The 20,503-nt window shown below is 41.5% G+C and overlaps 1 protein-coding gene across 1 annotated transcript in view; it reads left to right on the forward strand.

The window, feature by feature from the left end:
• The first annotated feature begins 3,071 nt into the window (after nt 1-3,071).
• The window catches only part of SYNPO2L (synaptopodin 2 like), a 45,738-nt gene continuing 28,306 nt past the window's right edge, over nt 3,072-20,503 (forward strand). Inside the window, exon 1 of the mRNA XM_020791214.3 lies at nt 3,072-3,486. Within this exon, the coding sequence (XP_020646873.3) occupies nt 3,382-3,486 (105 nt within the window). The 5' untranslated portion in view covers nt 3,072-3,381. The remainder of the gene's footprint in view (nt 3,487-20,503) is intronic.

Raw genomic sequence — 20,503 nt, forward strand, 5'->3', positions numbered from 1 at the left:
AATATGCCACTTCAAAGAAGCTTACAGTCCAACCTCTCACGAAAGTGCCACAACCAAGGAAATGGAGATGGGCAATGATTTGGAGATGAGCGTACATTAAAATTGATGAGGATCCATGCCATGGAGAGATGGCAAGAATACATTGGTACTGCAAAATTTGCTGCTTGAGGATAGTGGCTGCCTCTGAGTGCCTAGTGCAGTGATGGTGAACCTTTTTAACCCCAAGTTCCCAAACTGCAACACAAAATCAACTTATTTATTTCAGGGTGCCAGTACTGCAATTAAAACCTGAATGCTGAAGTTTTAGTTTAGAAAAAACAACAGCTCCTGCACTGCAAGGGTTAAGTGCTTGTTTGTTTGTTTGTTTGCTTGCTATGGGCAGTATTAACAAATAAATACTTACTGGTCCTCCAATCCCCCATTGGGCTAGACTGGTCATGGTTGCCATTGCACCCCTCCGCTGGACCACTGCACCAGCAGAGGGGAGTGGCGAAATCCAGGATCAGAGGATGGGTAAGTATTTCTCAACGGCAACTTATGGCTTGTGTGCCCACAGAGAGGGCTCTGTGTGCCAGCTGTGGCACGTGTGCCATAGGTTCGCCATCACTGGCCTAGACGATGCAGGATCCAAAGTAATGGCAATTATTGTGCATAGCAAAGATTAATAAAATTGTCATTTTTCACAAACCAAATTCCTAAAGCAATATTTTCACTCTGCATCTCTGCTGCAGGGGTTCTTAACAATAGTCTATGAATCTGTATGGGGTCTATGGATAGATTTTGGGAGTCCTTGAGCAAGGACAATCAAGATAAATGTTTAAACTTTTTGCTATGTAAATAAGTACTGACTTGAGAGCCCAGTAAACTGGAGTAAAGGTAAAGGTTCCCCTTGACATTTAATCCAGTCATGTCCGACTGCAGGAGGCAGTGATCATCCCTATTTCCAAACCATAGAGCCAGCATTTGTCCAAAGACAGTTTCCCTGGTCACGTGGCCAGCGCAACTAGACACGGAACGCTGTTACCCTCCCACCGTGGTGGTACCTATTTATCTACTCACATTTTTCATGCTTTTAAACTGCTAGGTTGGCAGGAGCTGGGACAAGTGATGGGAGCTGACTCTGTCGTGTGGATTTGAACTGCTGATCTTTTGACCTTGCAGCCCAGAGGCTTTGCGGTTTAACCTGCAGTGCCACCCATGTCCCACATAGTACCTGACTGCAAAGTCTGGTGTCAGGAGCTTGATTCCCCGCTATGCCTCTCAGAAGAGCCAGCCTGTGTAGCCTTTGGCTATCTGCATGGTCTTAGAGCACCACCAAAAGAAAGGGCTGGTAAATCAGTTTCCCCACAGTACTTTATACCTTGGGAACTGTAAAAAGAATTGCCCTAACTTGGAATCGACTTGATAGTGCATAATTAAATTTAGTATAGAAAGAAGTAAGTACTGGTAATTGGAAACTAATTGTGAAAAGTGTTTTTAAAAACCCACAAACCTTTGGTTACTGTGTTTATTTTTCTGCATAGAAATCCTCCAGAGGCCACATATAGTTCAGGTGACCAGTCAGCTAACTCCAATGTACACAGCAGTGTTTCTGTCCCTGTAGAGTTGTTTTCATTCATTACCATCAATTACTAAATAAAAGGTATACACTTTTATTACTTCTTACATCTTCAAGCAGACATTTATATTTTGGTAGTTGGATTGAGAATACAACTGAAAATTCAACTGAAAAGCAGAGCAAAAGAAAGTCCATTGAGTGGAATCTAATTCTTGTCTTAACATAGTGTTCTAATATTTAACACTTCAAGGATTCCATTACTACACATGCTGGATTTTTTTTCAGAACCAGCTAAGTAATTAGGATGATTGTTAGGCAAAATCCTGAATGAGCATGACTTGAGGGCTTTTCTAGAACAGGATATTCTTGGCCACTTCCCCTTCCTTAGTCATTGAATTTTTACAGAGTTGCTTATACCAAATTGCTCCTGTTCTTAAAATGGGCGTTGATTCGTTAAATAGATGCTGTCATTGTTCATCAAAGATTAAAAAGAAAATTATCTGACCCCTCCAAAAAAATTAAAAGAACCAAAGGGACTGCACAGACCTGGGGGGGGGGCACTGCATCCATTTGCCTCACCTTGGCTACAAGGCTAAATTCCTCTTGGACAGTGCTCCTAGCATCTACTGGAATTGGAGACGAGGAGAACAATGCCCCATGATCCTATGCAGCATGTGGTCTGGAAAAGTAGAGGGAGAGCCTCACTCCATGAGAGTGGCATGAGGCACCACTAACGTTGCTCAGACCTTAGGCCACCATTGCCTATTATTTGCCTGATCCCTGTGGCTAAGTGGTTGAAGAGCTACTGTCACACCATTTGCAGTGTGGGCTCATGTTTCAGGAGTTTCTAATCTACACTCCCAAGTTTGCATGTTGGAGGCGGGGTACTGTTTTCCAGCTTCTCCTCTCTCCCCCCCCCCAACATTTATCTCTGGCATTTCATCCAATCATTATTAAGAAATCTGTCAAATATCAGCTTGGTGTTACCTATTCCCTTTCCCATATACATTATCTATTGTTCTAATTTTAATTGAGGTAAACTAGGATTTTATTACATCACTATTTTACTTATTTCTCTGTTATTACTCACAGAAGACTCTAATCCAGGCATTGATAGCTTTAAATTTTGATAGCAGGATTTCTTTTTAACCCTTGGAGGATAGTCCAATGGAAAAGTCTCCTGCACCAACTTCTATGGAAATAATGACTGGCAACTTTCATTGATTTCTAAATATCCTATGCTGACCAGTTACGCTCATTATTTTACTTTGAAGAAATTGAGTTTGCTTTAATTGAGGTGACAACGGAAACTGGAGGTTCTCTGATGAGAATACAAGAAGGGAAAGCCTACAGGAATTCCATGCTTTATTGCAGTGCTTAAATTAAATCCTCTCCAGCTGGAAAAGTGTGAGACAAAGCTCTGGAAAGAGACAGGAGGTGGGCTATTTATAACCATGCTTTAGTGAGAGATCCAGGATCTATTGCTGGCCAGGAGGTGGAGGCATTCAGAGGGTGAGATTGACAAGCTCCATGTGCCAAATGACACTGGCCGCTTACCAAAAGTGGAATCAAAACGGCTGGCAGTAGTCTGTTCAAGCAGCTGGAGGTCTGGAAGACTATGGCGTGTGGGTCTTGCTGGACTGAACTCTCTTATGCATGAGCACCAGGTGGAGAGGAGACAGGAGAAAGGAGTTTCAAGGTGGACCTCAGAAGACAAATGCCACTTGCAGCAATGAAAGCAGGAAACATCATTCCTTAAGAGCTGGAGGTTTAATTTAAGGAGAGGACATTTGTCACCAAAAGAAAGAAAACACGCTGATATCATGGTTGCTGAAGAAGAGGTGGTTGTCACTCTCTCTGGAGGGGCCCCGTGGGGCTTCCGGCTCCAGGGCGGCTCTGAACAGAAAAGGCCCCTTCAAGTATCGAAGGTAAGAAAGGAAGAGTTTGACCACTTCTGGGAGATACCCAGGCAGAGAGGAACATGGTTGGACTATGTTTGCTGCCTTCCAAAGCGTGACTTTCCAAGGTGGACAACGTATCCAAGTTCCAAACCATTTTCACCAGGGTTAGAAGGTCTGTCTTGTTGGGCTTCATCCCACAGGTGCAATTGTACACACAGTTGCCTCTTTTAACATAGTATTTCCAAGAAGACATGGCTAGGACTGGGCTATATAGCAATGTGTGGTTTGTCACCTTCCCGTGCATCTTACGAATGCCATTCCCCAAAGCCAGCTTTATATGAGAGTCCTCTTTATTCTGAAGCTGTTTTTTCTGGTGCTGTTTGTTGTAGTGGTATCTTTCAGATGTTTGTGCTCAAGGGCTGAAGACAAGGTGGTAAATAAGAGGATATCCAGATTCAGTAGGGTTTCGTGTATAGCTGTAACATTTTAAAATAGATTTCTCACTTTAATCATGTAAAAGCTTTAAAGTGCCTAAAAGGGTTTTTCAAGTTAACCAGACAGTAGATTTAAGTTACGTATATACTATGATTATTTACAAAAACTGGAGATATCAAGTACCATCTTAAAATAATTATTTTGTTGTTTATCTCATATTAGATAGAATTTACCGTAACCTAAAATGATGCCTGCCTCCTATGATACATGTGCATTATCCACCATCAAGACGTCTTTCTTCAGAAGTCTTATTTTATCCATATGCCAGTGTATTAATTAGCCTAACCAAGTTAAACTCATATGATTGATTAACTAAGATTTCTTTAATTGGCTGACAGCCCAAATTTTAAAATTCCAACATTTATACACAACATTTATACACAACATTTATACGCAATAATGTTTAACATTATGAATGCCGCAAACAAAGCAACTGCAATATTATGCATGAATTGTCACTTGCTCATATTTGGAGCCAGTACTGTTAACAGATCATTAGAAGCACTGCTCCCTTGAGAAGAAAATATTGTCTATTTATTCTGACACAAATTTGCCTTTACCCACATTTAGCAAATTAATCTGCTTTCCTCCCCACCCACTCCAAATAATTGGTCAACTGACAGATAACACAGCTTTGTTCACATGTCTAATATCTCTGTCATGCCTGCAGGGACAAGAGGACTAAAAATGTGTTTGCTTTAATGTACTGTATGATGCAAACAGCCAAACTGAGTCAGGGGTCCCAAACTGGTGGATGAGCTGTTACCACCACCCACTCTCTGCGGCCTGAGCTGGACTCTGCCAACCGGCCTTTTTCTAGCCACTGCTCAGATACATGAGCCCAGTCATTATTTACATAGCATGATGTGCTGTATGGGTAGTGGCAACAAGAATGACACTGTCCTCTTCTTCTCCCTACTGGGTGTTGCAAAGGGGGGGGGAGTGCTTCTTTTCTAGGCTCAGTCAGTGGGAAAACACTGATAATCTGACCCAAATTAATGGAAATGTACACATTTCAATGGTGGTCCTTGACTGCATTGAAATTGTCAAGAACATTGCTAATCTCTGATTTGTGCTTATAACAGTCTGAAGTGGCTTCCTCAGGAAGCAGACGTAGGAGAACAGGGAGCGGCAGCAAGAGATTGGAAGACAGAAGTGTTTGTATGTTGTGCCTGTCACACACCCTCCCGCTGGCAAGCACACTCAACGTTTGGTTGTAAGGTTCATCTTCCAGAATAGTCAGCTTGTTCACCACAGGCAACTTGCATGTCTGGAGAATCAGTCGTCCCTCATTCTGTTTCAGAAATGGCGTCCGTCCTGTTCCTTTTACCAGCATCTGTTTAGCACTGTACTGCAAATAATAATAATAATAATAATAATAATAATAATAATAATAATAATAATAATAATAATAATAATAATAATAATAATAATAATAATAATAATAATAATAATAATAATAATAATAATAATAAAGCAGTGCTATATTAATAGTTACATATGAAAGAACAGGTTGAAGGGAGACCAAGACGAGAGGAATTTCTCTAAACACTGCTGAACTAAAAGCTAACTCTGAGATTTTACTAAGAGACAAAGGCCCCAATCTAGCCCCGACAGCAAAGTCTCTGAGATCAATCTTCTTGTCCCGATGGATCTATATGAGAACAATTAAGAAAAGGTTGCCAGATCTCAGGATACTAGTTGAAGTCTGATGAAACAGCTATGGTTCCCTGAGGAGAGAGAGAGAGAGAGAGAGAGATTTTGGCCACATTATCTTGGAGGAGGAGAACGCTTAATATTTTCTGTGTGAGAGAGGTGGCTTTAAAGCCTGGGCTACCGTCGCCTCCCATTCCCTGTTAGGGCTCAGTGGCTGAGTTTGAAGGTGTTTCGTGTGTGTTGCCTGTGCACAACCATAGAACGTCAAAAAGCCAAGCGTCAGGGGTTGGGCTGGGGAAAAAAAGCCAGTGGATGCGTTGTTTATTTAAAATATTTTTCTCCTAAAAATAACTCAAGGCAGCTTACTTCACCAAAAGCACAATACTAAAAGCTAACAACAGTAAATTATTCAAATATTTAAAAATAATTAAATATGTAAAGATTCTAGTAAAAATGTTAATAAAAGCATTACTAAAACAGATTTAAAAATAACACAATTACAAACAATATACGATACAAGATACATCCTGTTTTGAAACCTCTCATAGACCGCCAGTCACTAAGGGAAAGCCCTGCATGCATTTGGTCCCGTTGCGCCATTTGGAGGAAGACAGAGAATGAAGCTGTGCCATCAGGACTTATGAGCCTTCTTGCTATAAAAGCCTTGGTAGCAGCTATGAAAAGCTTTGGGGGGGGGGGGGGGAATCTGTCCGCAGATCACATGTGAGCTTCTCACAAGCTTGAGTAGCAACACAGGATTTGGAAATGTTGCACCTCTGCAACCTTGGGCAAGCTGCATGGTTTCAGAGTGCCACTAGAAGGAGAAACTGCTAAACTACCTCTGAGTATTTTATACCTATAAAAACCCTAAGAGACTCACGGTAAGTCAGAATTCACTTGACAGCACATTATCAGTATTATTGGGTCACATGTACAGTTGGTAAGGCAATATGTGATGTGAGCCCTTGCGGGAAAGACAGCAGTGGCATTTTGCCATCTACCTACATGCAGAAAAATATGTCTTCTTTCCCTTGTTTTGATTTTCCATGTGACCTGGGTCACTGAATTTTACTTGGATTCTGGGCCCAGTTACCTGCATTTCTCTTGTGCTGCTTCTACATTAGCTGTCCAAAAAGCAGTTTCAACCCTCTTCCCAAGCTTGCCTGCTGTGTCGCAATGAAATCACTATGCATGACATGTGCCCATCCCCAGGTTTTTATTCTGAAATATCAGGGAATATGATACGGCTGACCTGATAAGTAGCCCCACAAGGGAGAGAGAGGAATCTCAGGATGCTAGAGGAGTTTGATTTGTTTGTAAAATAGATTTAAATTCTGGGTGCCCATTTCATTCCCTTCCCCCCCCCAGCCAATTCTTGACATGGACCATATGCACATCATGCAAGATGATATCACAGCAGCTGGGCCCACTACATCTGCTAATAGTGCCATGGGGTCATTCCCCAGCAATCCCTGCAGACAGGTTTTGAGTTTCCTCAATGCTCCTCACAGTTACTGTTTTGGGGTCCAGTGCACAAAGGGAAACAGAAGAAGATACAGAATACAAATACCCACCTAACACCATTGGTATGAATAGGTCACACACAGTGCTCTTGGGACAAAGTTCTTGGATAAGGATGTCATATTGCCTATTTGGATTTCCTTTACCTGAATTCTTTGCATGTGACCTGGCACCCATTTAGACCAGAAAATGACACTTCCCAGCTTCCTTTTTTAAAAAAATCTTGAAGAGTTAACAACTTTTGTAGAATTTGAGACATGAAGCAAAAAATTCACTTTCAACCCAACTGTTATAAGAGTCTGCTACAGGTACTGCCTGTCAAAATATGCAGCCAGTGGGTGAAGCCATAGGCAGTTTGATTGTCACCTACAGATTTGTGAATTAGAATGACACATTGTCTCCCACATCCTGAGTACTAAATGCTCCAATGTTGGGAAAACCTACCCTGTTTGCAGAAAGAAGAGTTCCTTTCTATAGACTCTCTTGCAAACAGTGGCTGAAATCCTGTTGCACAGTTGCCACGGCAAGCAAAAGACATAACTATTGGAAGCAAATTGCTGCAAGTTAAGAAATCTCTGTAGACATTTATTTATTTATTTAGCTTCTGAACCACCCATCTGACCAATGGTCACTCTGGACAGTGTACAATAATAAACAATATAAAATTACAATTACAATAAAAACAACCTTTAAAATTGTATTTTCGAAGGCTTTCACGGCTAGGATCCGATGGTTGTTGCAGGTTTTTTTGGGCTGTTTGGCCGTGTTCTGAAGGTTTTTCTTCCTAACGTTTCACCAGTCTCTGTGTCTGGCATCTTCAGAGGATAGGAGTTAGAACTCTGTCTATGTTCTAGTGTAGTGTAGTTGAGTATTTGTAGTTGTGGGATCAGCTTGTTGTCCTTTTCAGGAGATTGGGTGATTATGGTGATCGTTAAAATTAATTTCAAATCACGCTGTGGTTGTAGTTGTTAAATATATAGTCTATAGTCTTGGCAGATCTATTAGGACGGTATGGTTTAGAAACCTGTCAAAATAGAAGAGTTTTTAAAGATTTCTTTGAAGTCTCCAGCCAAGGGGCCAGGTGAATTTTGGGCAGCAATTCATTTCAAAGGAGGAGAGCCACCGCTGAGAAGGCCTGGCTCCTTGTTTTCTCCTTCTAGGCCTCTCTCAGGATTAGCATCCTCAGCTACCTGGCCTGAGATGCACAGGTAGGATGGGCAGCCCCTCTTGGAAGGAGACATTCTGTCATGTACTGACATGATCTGCTGTAGGCCAACTCACTTCCAAATGTTACACTTTTTGTATACCTTTGCAATAGGATTGTGGCCTGAGCATGGAAGGCAGTGGGCCATAATGATTCTATAGAGATTCTGGTCAGGATCATACACAACTTCATAGAATGCATCCATGTCCCAGCTCAGCTAACTCGGATGACATAATTGTTTCATCCTGTGTTGTGCTTTCAGTAGATGAGAGATTTTACATGTTGTTGTGCATTTGCTGGCTGTTGGTTTCTCTTTATAGAGGAACCAGACCACACATAAAAGTACTATGGGCTTGTCACACCCACCACACATGGTATGACAGAATTTCATCAAATGATGATATAGATAGCTCATGCCACAGTGCAAGTACCCTAGCTCTAATGGCTGTGGCAAGCTTCTGATTCTCAGGAGGACAGTACTTAAAATTTTAAGGATATATAGGTTGTGGCACGGATAATGTACTTCAGCACGATACATTACAAATATCTACACTAGTATCATTTTAATGTATAGGTATGGATCCTGCCTGCTAAGGAACAGAACTTGTCAAGATCTATTTTATTTCCAACACATCTTTCTATCTGCCCCCCCCTTGAGCCTTTAGCTTCTTTTAAAGAACAAAACAAAGCACTAGTAACTTGTTGTTTTATTCTGCATAAGGTCAATAAACTATCAAATATCTTCAGTAGCTATTCTAGAGTGTGCAGCATTAGTCCTTGGCATTTGTCCTCGGGCATGACATTAGATTTCACCTTCTTTCCTGAGCCAAGCAACAGAAAACGAGTACTCTTTGCTGCCTGTTTTCATTTCAGTGGTCAGTCCTTTGTGTGTTGGTTCGCTCCTACTACTGGCTTTTAAGAAACCCAGACTGACATTTTCTGTGGAATTTTTTTAGACTTCCCCCTCTTTGCATAGTTCAGCAAAATAAAGTACCCTGTTTCCCCGAAAATAAGACCTACTATGATTTTCCAGGATGCTCGTAATATAAGCCCTGCCCCAAAAATAAGCCCCCGTTAAGTGAAACCCCACCTTACACCATTGTGCAGCAATCAGAAGAAGATGACATGACTATGTTTGAATAAAGGTAGATTGTTGTATATGGGGAAAAATCCCCTGAAAATAAGCTCTAATGAGTTTTTTGGAGCAAAAATTAATATAAGACTCTGTCTCATTTTTGGTAATAGTTGGCTTCAATTTAGTGGATAGTTATATTCCATTACAACCAGTGAGATTTCAGCACAATCATCATGGGTTGACTGGACAACTTCTGTTGGCTCTGCCATTCTTAAACTCCTCAAGCTTTCAAATTGTTAAAATATGTTAGATTTTTTCATGTGTTCATCCTCTGTCACAGAAGAGGGCAACCTGATGCCTTCCAGATATTTTGGCCTAGAACTCTCATATATCTCCCTGGCCATTAGCCAAGTTCATAGGCTGCATGGAAGCATAAAAGAATGTATCCAGATCATTTAGAATGTCTTTCTTTGGGAATAATGGATGATAGGTAGATATGGGTACAAATTATCACCAACATTCAAAAATTACTAATTCATCCATTCATATTCATGCAAATCAATGCTCCCTGATGAATATGAATTAATGAATTTTTAGTGATTTTTCATTCATTGATTCACTGAGCTATAAAAATGACTATTGGGTTTTAGACATCCACATTATACACCCACAAAATGGGTCCTTTAGCAGCTGGCTTGTGGAAACCCAATCTTCACTCAACTAGGAAATATTGTAGACGAGAGTCATGGGAAGCTGCTCTACAATTTTGGTGTCTCTCAGTGCCAGTGGGAAAATTTTCCTGAGGGCTTCTTTTTGTGGGTGTATAATTTGGATGTCCAAAATCCAGTCTTCACAAAACAAGAAAGGATCATAGAGGCATGTCAGGGGAAGCTTCTCTGCAAATTTTGTGCCTCTAGGTGCTTGGGGAGCAGTTTTATAGGGTTTCACATTCAAAACTGAACTGACAAATTGATTAGTCAATTCATCAGAAAAAAATACTAAATTTGTAATTTATGTATTCTCAAAGGCTTGCACAGCTGGGATCCGATGGTTGTTGTAGGTTTTCTTCGTAAAGGAAGAAAAACCTTGAGAACATGGCCAAACAACCCAAAAAACTTATAACCATTGTAATTTATGATTTGTCTACCTTGACTCGTCTACCACAAATCAAAAAATCACAATTTTTCTGATTCATGCCCGTCTCTAATTGGAGCATATGGTAGCCTCATAACTCTTGGTAATCTGAGATTTTAATATTTATTTGGTCTTCTCAAATGGATTAGAGAATTGGTTGTTTCAAGTGTTTCATCTTTCTCCCAGGGTTAGCACAAGGAAAGAAGATACAGGTTTTTAATATCTGCATGTTGGTGGGACTATAGCCCATAGTCCATCCAGATTATCTCTCCCAGTCCTTTCATAGAGATGTTAAACAATCTTGAGGAGAAGTCAGAAGAATGTGAGCACTCCATAAACTAAATGCCGTGGGTTAGAATATTTATCTCCCGCTTTCACTTGAGAGTAATGGAGGCTTGTTTCGTATCTGAAAAGCATATAATGATGGTAATCACTGAAGGACTGTGCATTGTCTCCTTAGACTAATGGAAAATTCAGTCGGAATGCAGCATGGGAACCTGCTGTGAGTTGACTGATGTTAAACTCCATTCATTATGGCAGCTGCTTATTCTGCTGAATTAGCTTTTTTAGAGGAGTCAGGTTGTGATACTGGACACTTCATATCCATTCCAGCAAAACAGCTGTTTGGAAGTTTTTCCCACTATCAGTGCACTGCAGGAACACATTAATCATTTACTATTTAATTACATGACTGTTCTTCAGATGCCCAAGGTGGAATGTGATGTTTCTGTGTGATCTGGATTTGGGGCAATTCATGGTATTTATTTATAATATGCAAAATACGGCCTATACTCTTGTAGTGAAGATGTGGCAGATCCACTCTGAAAATGGCAATTTATGCCTGTTCGTGTTTTCTCAGAAAATGCAATTCTGTTTGACACACCATGATTTAAGAAGGCTAATGGCAAGCTGGAACATATCCAGAAGAGGGTGACCAAGATAGCAAAGGGTGTGGACACTAATAAGCCCCACAAGGGCTTGAAGAAAATAACTTTTATGGCCCCTTCTAACTCTAGGATTCTATGATAGGAACCTATTGATAGGTATTCACAGGGATTTTTTTGTGTAATCGGATGAACTGTTGCCTATCACTTGTGATGAGAATGCAGTGAGAGGGATCTGGCCTGCTCTTGTAGATCACAAAGATCAGTACCAGATGACCTTTTCCCACAGCATGCAACACAGTTACGGCAGATATCATTTTCAGATGGCATTTCACACCAGTTCAGTCTCACTTGTGTAAGGGGTCACATATGAATTTGGCATGTCTAAAACTTTGATAGTGTTGTTGTATAGACTCGGCCACAACTTTATAGTGACTCTGTTGCTGCACTGTAACGCTCATATTGCTACACTGTTAGTCAGTTGACTTTTTCCTAAAAAGGACCCGAGGAGGAGTATGGGATACCCTTTGTATTGCTCAAAGTGTTGGTCCAATAAGCCAATGTTAAATAGGAACCACTGTGATCAGTGGTTCCATGATTCTCTATTGCCCTCTTCTTTCTCTGCCTTGTTGCTACACTATTCTAGCCTGGGGGCGGGCAGGCAGGGGAGGTGGTAGGAACAGAAGGAAATCTGTTGGGAGAGGCACATGAGGAGGAGTCCCAATCTAGCCCTCCCAGAACATGATTTGAAAATGTCAGACCTTGGGAAATTTACCTTCCCAAGCTCTAAGACATGGTGTCATATTTGGGAGGGCTTGGTTTCAGAATATTGAGGCTATAAGCTTTGTTCTTAGTATTTGCATAGGGTTGTTCTGCAAGTTGTTAGAACATGAATGACTAAATATCATATTCAAAAGATACATTTGGAAATAGCTTTAAATGAGCTTTAAATGCGTGGTGGTGCTGTGAGTTAAACCGAGAAGCCTCTGTGTTGCAAGGTCAGAAGACCAGCAGTCGTAAGATCGAATCCATGCAACCAAGTGAGCTCCCGTCGCTTGTCCCAGCTCCTGCCAAGCCAGCAGTTCGAAAGCATGTAAATGTGAGTAGATAAATAGGTACCACCTTGGTGGGAAGGTAATGGCATTCCGTGTCTAGTCATGCTGGCCACATAACCACAGAAACTGTCTACAGCAGAGGTCCCCAACCTCCGGTCCGCAGCCTGTTGCCAGTCTGTGGCCTGAGCTGGAACGGGCCACGAAGACAGACCTCCCGCCCCACCCCCCACATGCACTCACCCCCACACAATCTGTTTGTGCCTGCACACACACTCCAGCATGCCCATGCAAGTGCCGTGCCGCTGTTTGAGCATGCTCATGAGTGTTTTCGCATGCACACGAGCATGCGCTTGTTCGCGCGTGAGAGACAGCACGCTCATTTGCACATGCGCACAAGCGCAGGGTGTGCCCCGCCTTCCTAGCTGGTCCACGGGGTGAAAAAGGTTGGGAACCCCTTGTCTACGGACAAATGCTGGCTCTACGGCTTGGAAACGGGGATGAGCACCGTACCCTGGAGTTGGAAACAACTGGACTTAATGTAAAGGGGAACCTTTACCTTAAATGAGCCAGGTATTGGGAATTAAAGGTAACATGGTACTCAGCCATACATATGTTGTAGTCACTTTTTAAAATCTGCCTGCAACAATTATATGTAAGTGAGTGCCCAAAGCTGGCCAGTGGTCTCAGCAGATACTTCATCCAAATTGCCTCTGTGGCTGGTCATCAAAACACACAGGCCTTGAAGTCTGATGAGTACTGTGGGTGGAGTGACACACAGAATTAACTAGATTTCTGCTTGTCTCCACAAATTTCTCAGACATGGGATAATAAACATGGAATAATTTCCATCTGTGTTCTCTGTGTCTAGCTTTCTTTCCCACTTGCAAACAAATTTCACATTGATATCAACTCCCAGCAAAATCTAGAAAAGCAGCTGGAGAATGTTTTAACTTAGCAGGCCACGCTGCAACTGAAATAAAGGTACCTATTCTTTAATGGAAGATCTTTGAAAAGAAATACCAGTGTGTGTGTTGTGGGGGGGGGGAGGAATTACAATTGATTAGGAAATTCAGTTCAGTCCCCAGTAATATGAATTAATGTTTTGGACATTTAATCACACTGTCGCTGACATTCTGTTGCATAGCACAGTAAGTCACACTAGAGTAGGAATAGCTTTGCCAATTCAAGGATGTTTTTATTATCATGTACACTATTTTGATAATAGTATATGGAACTATATTGTTTTTACAATATTGTTACTGTTCTTTCTGCACTCAGTCTTTTCCTTTCCTCTCTACCTTTACCCCCACACCATTGTATGCATTTGTGCCTGACCATCCTGGCCATGTATCTGATGTCATGGTCTCTGATCCACTGTAAAACACTTTTCCCTTGAATTGCATGGGTCTGAACGGCATGGTTTTAGTTATACACAGGTTTTTTTCAATAAATATTCCAATGAATAAATAAATATCCGATAGATAAATATTCAATAAATACTGTGCCCCTGGCCACCCAGAACCCCATGGGTTCAACACTGAAGGTGTCGAAGTGGTCCCTCAAACACAACATCTCCAATTCAGCTTCTAGATCAGGGGGTCAATAAAGACCTTTAAAGCTCATTACATGTGGAACTACAGTATATGGAAAGGATTGTCAAGAGGCTCCCGATAGGACTGGTGTGTGTGTGTGCTTGTGTGTGAATCAACTATTGTGCTTTTTAGTTATGTTTTGGTGGACATAAAAGTTATATATGGGTTTTGAACTACACAGGGGTCTAACCTCCTAATCCCAATGTTGTTGAAGGAAGGCATGCCATGCAGCAATTGATTCAGTGGGTCTCCTCGGATTTAAGACTAACAGTTGGATTCAGGCTTTGGACTTCAGGGTGCCACAAGATGCTTTGTTTTGGGTGAACTGATCGATCTGGGTGTTTCAAGATGATGATTTTATCCTGGCAATTGTCCTGGCTATGGGAGGCGGGCATGCAGATGATGTTGTCCTATGTTGATAACTTTCCTGTGTTTTCTTCCCACTTCTACAATCTTTTTGTTCTTACCCTAAAGAACTGTTAAGGAGGGAAAGATGTGAGAGGTGCCTGATGTCTTTTCGCTGATAACCCTAGAGCCATCTGTCCGAAAGCTTACTCAAGTTATGTTTCAAGAGGGATGTATAAGTTTATCAAGATCCCCCTCTGGGAACAAGAACAGTTGGGAATCTGTTCATCTTATTTTTAGAATAATCTCCATGGTAGGATTTGGCAGTGAAGATGGAGACTTGACTCCATATTTCATAACCCTAGTGATTGAAAGGCCCTAGGAATATCAGAATAGACTGTTTTTGTTAGACAAACTAGGTGAGGGGACTTGCTCAGAAACGGGTTTGCCAGTGAATTCCTGCCTAAATGAATGTGTACATATTGTTCATGTATGTTTTTTGGAGGGGGTAATGGCAGCACAGTCTTGGTGGCCAAAAGGATGAAGCTCCGTCCTTTTAAACCTCAGCCAGGGTTTTCCTCCCCTCCTAAATAGCTTTCTAAATTTACAAACATCCTGGTGAGGTTCCATGATTGAAAGTAACCTCAAGAGGAAAAACACCTTTTTAAAAGTGTTCTGTGGAGGGGGGGTTGCTATGCAGAAAGGAGGCAGCTTCACACTCCTATGCTGCATTATTAATATTCCTATCCCTCTGGATGTATACTGAATTGGAAACACGGTTTAGTTGCACTTTCTCAGAACCTCTCAATTTGCATTGCATCTTCTCACTGTAAATAATAAAGAAAACCTTCTCATTACAGTATAATAAGTGCCACTGTGCAATGCTATACATATATTAGTTCAGGTAAATTCAATGTGGCTTATTCCTTACTATGCCTATATAGAAATGTAGCCTTTGACTTTTACAATATATTTTCCTCTGAAATTATGACCCTGTTTTCCACTTTTGCCCAGTACAGAAACATTCAACCTTCAAAGGCCACAGCAGCATCATGCATCCATCAAAGAACCTCCAGTTTAAAAAGTTTGGTAAGCCAAAGTAAGGGAAGCCACAACCAGGGAAATCATGTTCCAGGTTTGTCCTGGGTGGAAAGAAATCACTGGCTCAGAGGGAAGACCCATTTTCTGTGAGAACCAAGGGAAACCTGTGACTTAATGCTAGAGAAAGTATAGATGCTTGTTTCAAAAGGCAGTTGGAGGTTCTGAGACAGATTTAATAGTAATAATACAAATTAAGGCCAAGAAGTGCCTTTGTAGAGCTCTGCTGTTGAGGTTCTGTTACAAGATAACCTGGGAGGAAATTCTCTTTCTTCAGACCAGGGGTGAGTCCCATTTTGGAAGCGCTGTGAGCCTGCTCTGCATTTTAGTATGCACTTTGAGGGTGTTGTCCAAGGTGCTGAATCTGTCCTGCAGATCCATTCCCCATTCACAGAAGTGATTGCTCTTTCTGCCAGCAGAGTGCCTGAGAAGTAGTTGCCAGGCAAGGATGGAGGAAATGACACCTCTCCTTAGGATCTCATAGTCAGAATGATAGGTGGCTCGTGATAAGAGGAGAGGGAGCCTCTCAGCCCACGAGACCTCTCCCCCCCCTAGAGAGGTATTCATCCTCCCCGTCCATTGTCTAAGAACCAAACTAGACGATACAGTTGACACATCTATAAAATCAGGACTTCCTTAAAAAGACACAAATGTCTGTTCATTCTGCCATGAGTTTGACTCAGTCTGCATTTGGCAGATCAGACTATGTTTGTTGTGCAATTGATAACTGGGAGAGGAGCGCAACTTTGTCGTCATGTTTGAGTTCTCAGACCTTTTGCTTTGTTTCATGTTCCTGGAGGGATAGTGTTGTAAATATTGTTTTTATGTGGTGTCTCACCCTATAGCCATTGGGGAGAAGAAATTGGAAAGTGAAAGTGTGGGGTAGGAGATAACACTGGAAAACTCTTCACCCGGTTTGCCCCAAACCTCTGCTTTTTTTTTGTCCCTGAAATAAGACGTAGTCGAGACAAGGAGGAGTCACTAGAACTAGTGACAAAACGGAAGCAAGCTAGTCAGCAACACACAAAAATGAAGAAATATTGTGCTGGGAGAAGCGGATGACTTTCCTTCTGACCAGTGCTCTTCTCTAAGGACATCTTGTCTCATCTCAATAACCCTTCTGGGTCTTCATGCTTGTGCAATTCTTTGGAAGGATCTCCAAGAATGAGTTATTTGTTTCCATAGATTAGACCTGGGTTTGGGGCAGGTCTAACACCCGTGGAAGATCTTTGGTGCCGTTTTCCCAAAAACAAGCCATTCTGCATGAGTGTATGCAGTGTGCATTCCATTCTTTCCCTGCCTGCAAGCTGTACCCCAGAACCCTAGAAAAAGAAAAGAGAGGGAACAAATCAGATGGTGCTCACATTGATACAAACAGGACAGCTTATTTGCCCAGTTTCTTTATGACTAGGTTTCATGTTCCCACTCCATGTTTTTTTAAAAAAAGTTAGAGGGAGGAAGGGCAACGACTCTGAAAGGCCAGGATGATGGCACTTCTGCTGATGAATGTGGCAGATGAAATGAGTAATTTCTATTTTAAGATTGCCGGAAAAGCTCGGAGCTGATCCCCAGAGGCTGAAGAAGCTCTAACAAATGTCTAGACAAGTCACACACACCCCAAAACAGATCTGTGTCTCCCCTTTTCTCCACTCCTCTGTTTAGCAGGAAAAATAATAATGGCCAAAGCGGACATGACACCCAGTTTCTCATTAGGACGCTTATTGTTTTCTTTTACATTAATTTGTTCAGGTAAGGCTGGTAGCGATCTGATGTAGACCCAAAGCACAAGTGGAGTTAGCTTCCCATTCCTGAATGCTGTAACCCTAATTAAAATTTAAATTAAATTAAAATGATCCTGTGCCTACTTTTACTTAATGAAAACAATAACTGAAAAATCAATGGACTCCCTGTGGCATACAGCTCTGCTCTCACCTGTCCGTCACATCTGGGCAGGGGAACCTCAGCCAATGAGAGGACGGAGGGTGGTGCAGAAGGGGGAGGAGCTGGGTTATATAAGGGGTGTGTGTGATGTGTGAAGGGAGTTTTGGAGAGTTTGAAAAGATGAGAGAAGTTGATTGAGAGAGTGAGATAGATTTGAGAGAGATAGTCAGTAAAGGAAAAGTCTGTGTGATCTAGTAATTGAGAAACGTGATTAACAACTTGATTTATTACCTGTGATTCACCCTTTTTATTTTGTACAAATCAATAAACACTTCATTTGTTTGAAAGAAAAACTTGTCCTTTGTGAGCACCCTTCAATTAAGATCTGGTTTTTACCTTCCATTTGGCAGGGAGTTCCAAGGACACCAATCACTCCAATTTGCTGGAGGTGGGCATGAGAGTGGAGAGACCATGTCTTGTCCTTTCTTTGTGTCCGAGTGTTGATTGTATGCATGCAGAAAATCAAACAAGCCATATGTTTCTGCAAATGGTGTTGATGTTCAAATCCTTATCCCACAGTCACAGGACAGTAGTTTTCCTTTTTTGACAGTTCAAAAGTTTTGCATTTGGCCATAAAGAAAAAGAGAGAGGGTTGGTGAGCGAAAAGAAATGTATTCCTGCTAATGGTGGGAAGTGCTAAGCTCATGCCACCACAGAGTAATACTAAAAATAAACCACAGTTTCAGGAGGACCAAAAGGAGCAGAAAAAAGCAACAGTGGGCTGGGGGAAGACCAGTGTAGTAAGTTAAACAACACAAATGCCGTATAGGTGGTGAAAGGATGCCAATTACATCTGTGCAGGACTCAGAGCTTAAGAGAGAACATTTTCCCAATCTAGAAGACCCTTCAGTATCTAATTAGTACTGTTGTCTAGAGCCATGTTAAACATAAACTTGTGATGGATGCTTTCCCAGTTGCATGAATCCAAGAAAAATGCTCCTAGCAATCTGAAGCAAGTTCCATGGTATTTTGTCAGGACTGGTGTTATATCTCACATTAATGTGCAAATGCTGAGGCCATGGGTTTCCATGGGGGGATGACTTGTTTATTTATTTAAAATGTGTGGACTTGATCCCCTGGAATCCCAAATTTGTTCATTTTAGTACTCACAGATAGGCTGTTATAGAGTTATAGGTGCATGTCTGTCTGTCTGGTGCTGACATACCACTATGCAGCTTCTCTCCCACCCAGAAAAATTCACGTGGATGCCCTTGGCTGAGTACCCCAGCAGGGGCCACTGTTAGCATTGATCTCAGGCTTTCGTGATGGACAACTTAATTTAGGGACTTGGCAACATCTTAATTTTCCCACAGTGCTGCCAAATGGCATTATTCCACGTGTTTCAAGGCACTGTGGGAAATTAAAATGTCAGCCCTCCATTCTCCAGTTCTACTTCAGTTGTAGGGATAGTTACAAACAAGTTGCTGGGGGGGGGGACATCAAAAGCTGCAGCATATTAGAAGACATAATTATTTTAGTGTTCCAGAGATGTCATTCTTGTGGAGCTCCACATCTGAACAATCATACTGGCAAATGAAGTCCGTATTTGCATCTATCCAAATGCACAGCAAGTTAATTTGCAAATTATGAGAGATGCAAAAAGTTCATTTTATGAAAATGTTCCTTTTCCTTTTTTGTAACAAAATTTGGTAAAATCTTATTGCCAAGTAACTGTGTTTAGCATTGAAGCAGTAGAAGCAAATTCCAGAAATCATAACAGCACTGTAATTTAAAGCAGTTTAAAATGCAAATCTGCAGATGCTCAGATATTTGATTTTATATTAAAAACCATTTTTTAAAGTTTTGGGTCTTTTTTTACTCTGATATGTAAATGTAGGGGACCATGTACAGCATGGAACTGTAGAAGTTGAAAAAACTGAAGATAAATGTTAGGGGCATGCCTGACATTAGAAGTAATATGACATCACAATTTGTATTCAGCTTCTGGTAAAATCATCAAGTCCAGGCTCTAAAATTAGGGTGTGACTACACTGGCCCTTTGGGTGTGGGCTAGTGAGATCTAAATAGGGTCACTTGAAGTCAGAGGAGGACCAATATGCCATTTCATGCAATCCTAATGTCCAAATGACATATAAACCTCAAGTGACCTTCCGGCTCCTTCTGCTGTCAATTGAACACTTCCCCTGCTCCTCTGTGGAGGGGCAGGAGAACTGAAATTGTTATTTTTGCCTGTACTTGACCATTGCTGATGCACTTAACCACTTACATTTTTAAAAGATTCTTTGCCTTGTGTGTTGCAGTAATCAATAAACTGTCCATAGCCACAGTTTGGATCAACACTTCACATGAAGGCAAATACAGTAATTGTTTAAAAATAATTTAATCTAAGTGATTCAGTGCAACAGCAATAGTCCAGCACAGAAAAAAAATAATACTTTCACTTCCTGTGCTCCTCTGCAGAGGAGCAGGGGAAGTTTCAATCTTCCAATATCCTGAAGTATCTTGTCACTTCACAGTACTGAAAATTGACAGTGGAAGGACAATTACAATACTGTACTTGATTTTGGTCCATTCTCAGTGATCACACATACTGGAAATGGGCTAAGTTACAGCCCACTTACCCCCCCCAAAAAAATAGAAGCCTCTGATAGATGCTCAAAAACTTGTGGGGAGGGAATGCTCTGGGGATGGATTGGTTTGCTCTAGTGATTATGTCATGTGGCTTCCAGAAAAAAAGAGTGAACCAGTCAGCCCCTTGCAACACTCCAAACAGTGGTACAAATCCCCTAGTGGCATGCTAGAGATCCTTGGCTCATGTTCAGGACACAATCCTAAAATGCAAATGTGGGAACAACAGCCTCCCTAACACTACACAGGTACATCTCAATCAATAAGCACATGGACCAGCACTACCTGGCTCTGGTACGGGCCAATTAGGCCTTCCATACCTTGCTTCTCCCAGCCACCACAACCGTAGGATATTGCCCCTCCCCTGCAAACCCTAGTTTGCCAAATAGGATGCCTTGTTGGCCAGCATCCCAGCAGGCTTAATTGCCCCCTTGCATATTTCAGAAAAGAATAGG

Source organism: Pogona vitticeps, chromosome 3 (genome assembly GCF_051106095.1).
Source record: "Pogona vitticeps strain Pit_001003342236 chromosome 3, PviZW2.1, whole genome shotgun sequence".
Lineage (NCBI taxonomy): Eukaryota > Metazoa > Chordata > Lepidosauria > Squamata > Agamidae > Pogona > Pogona vitticeps.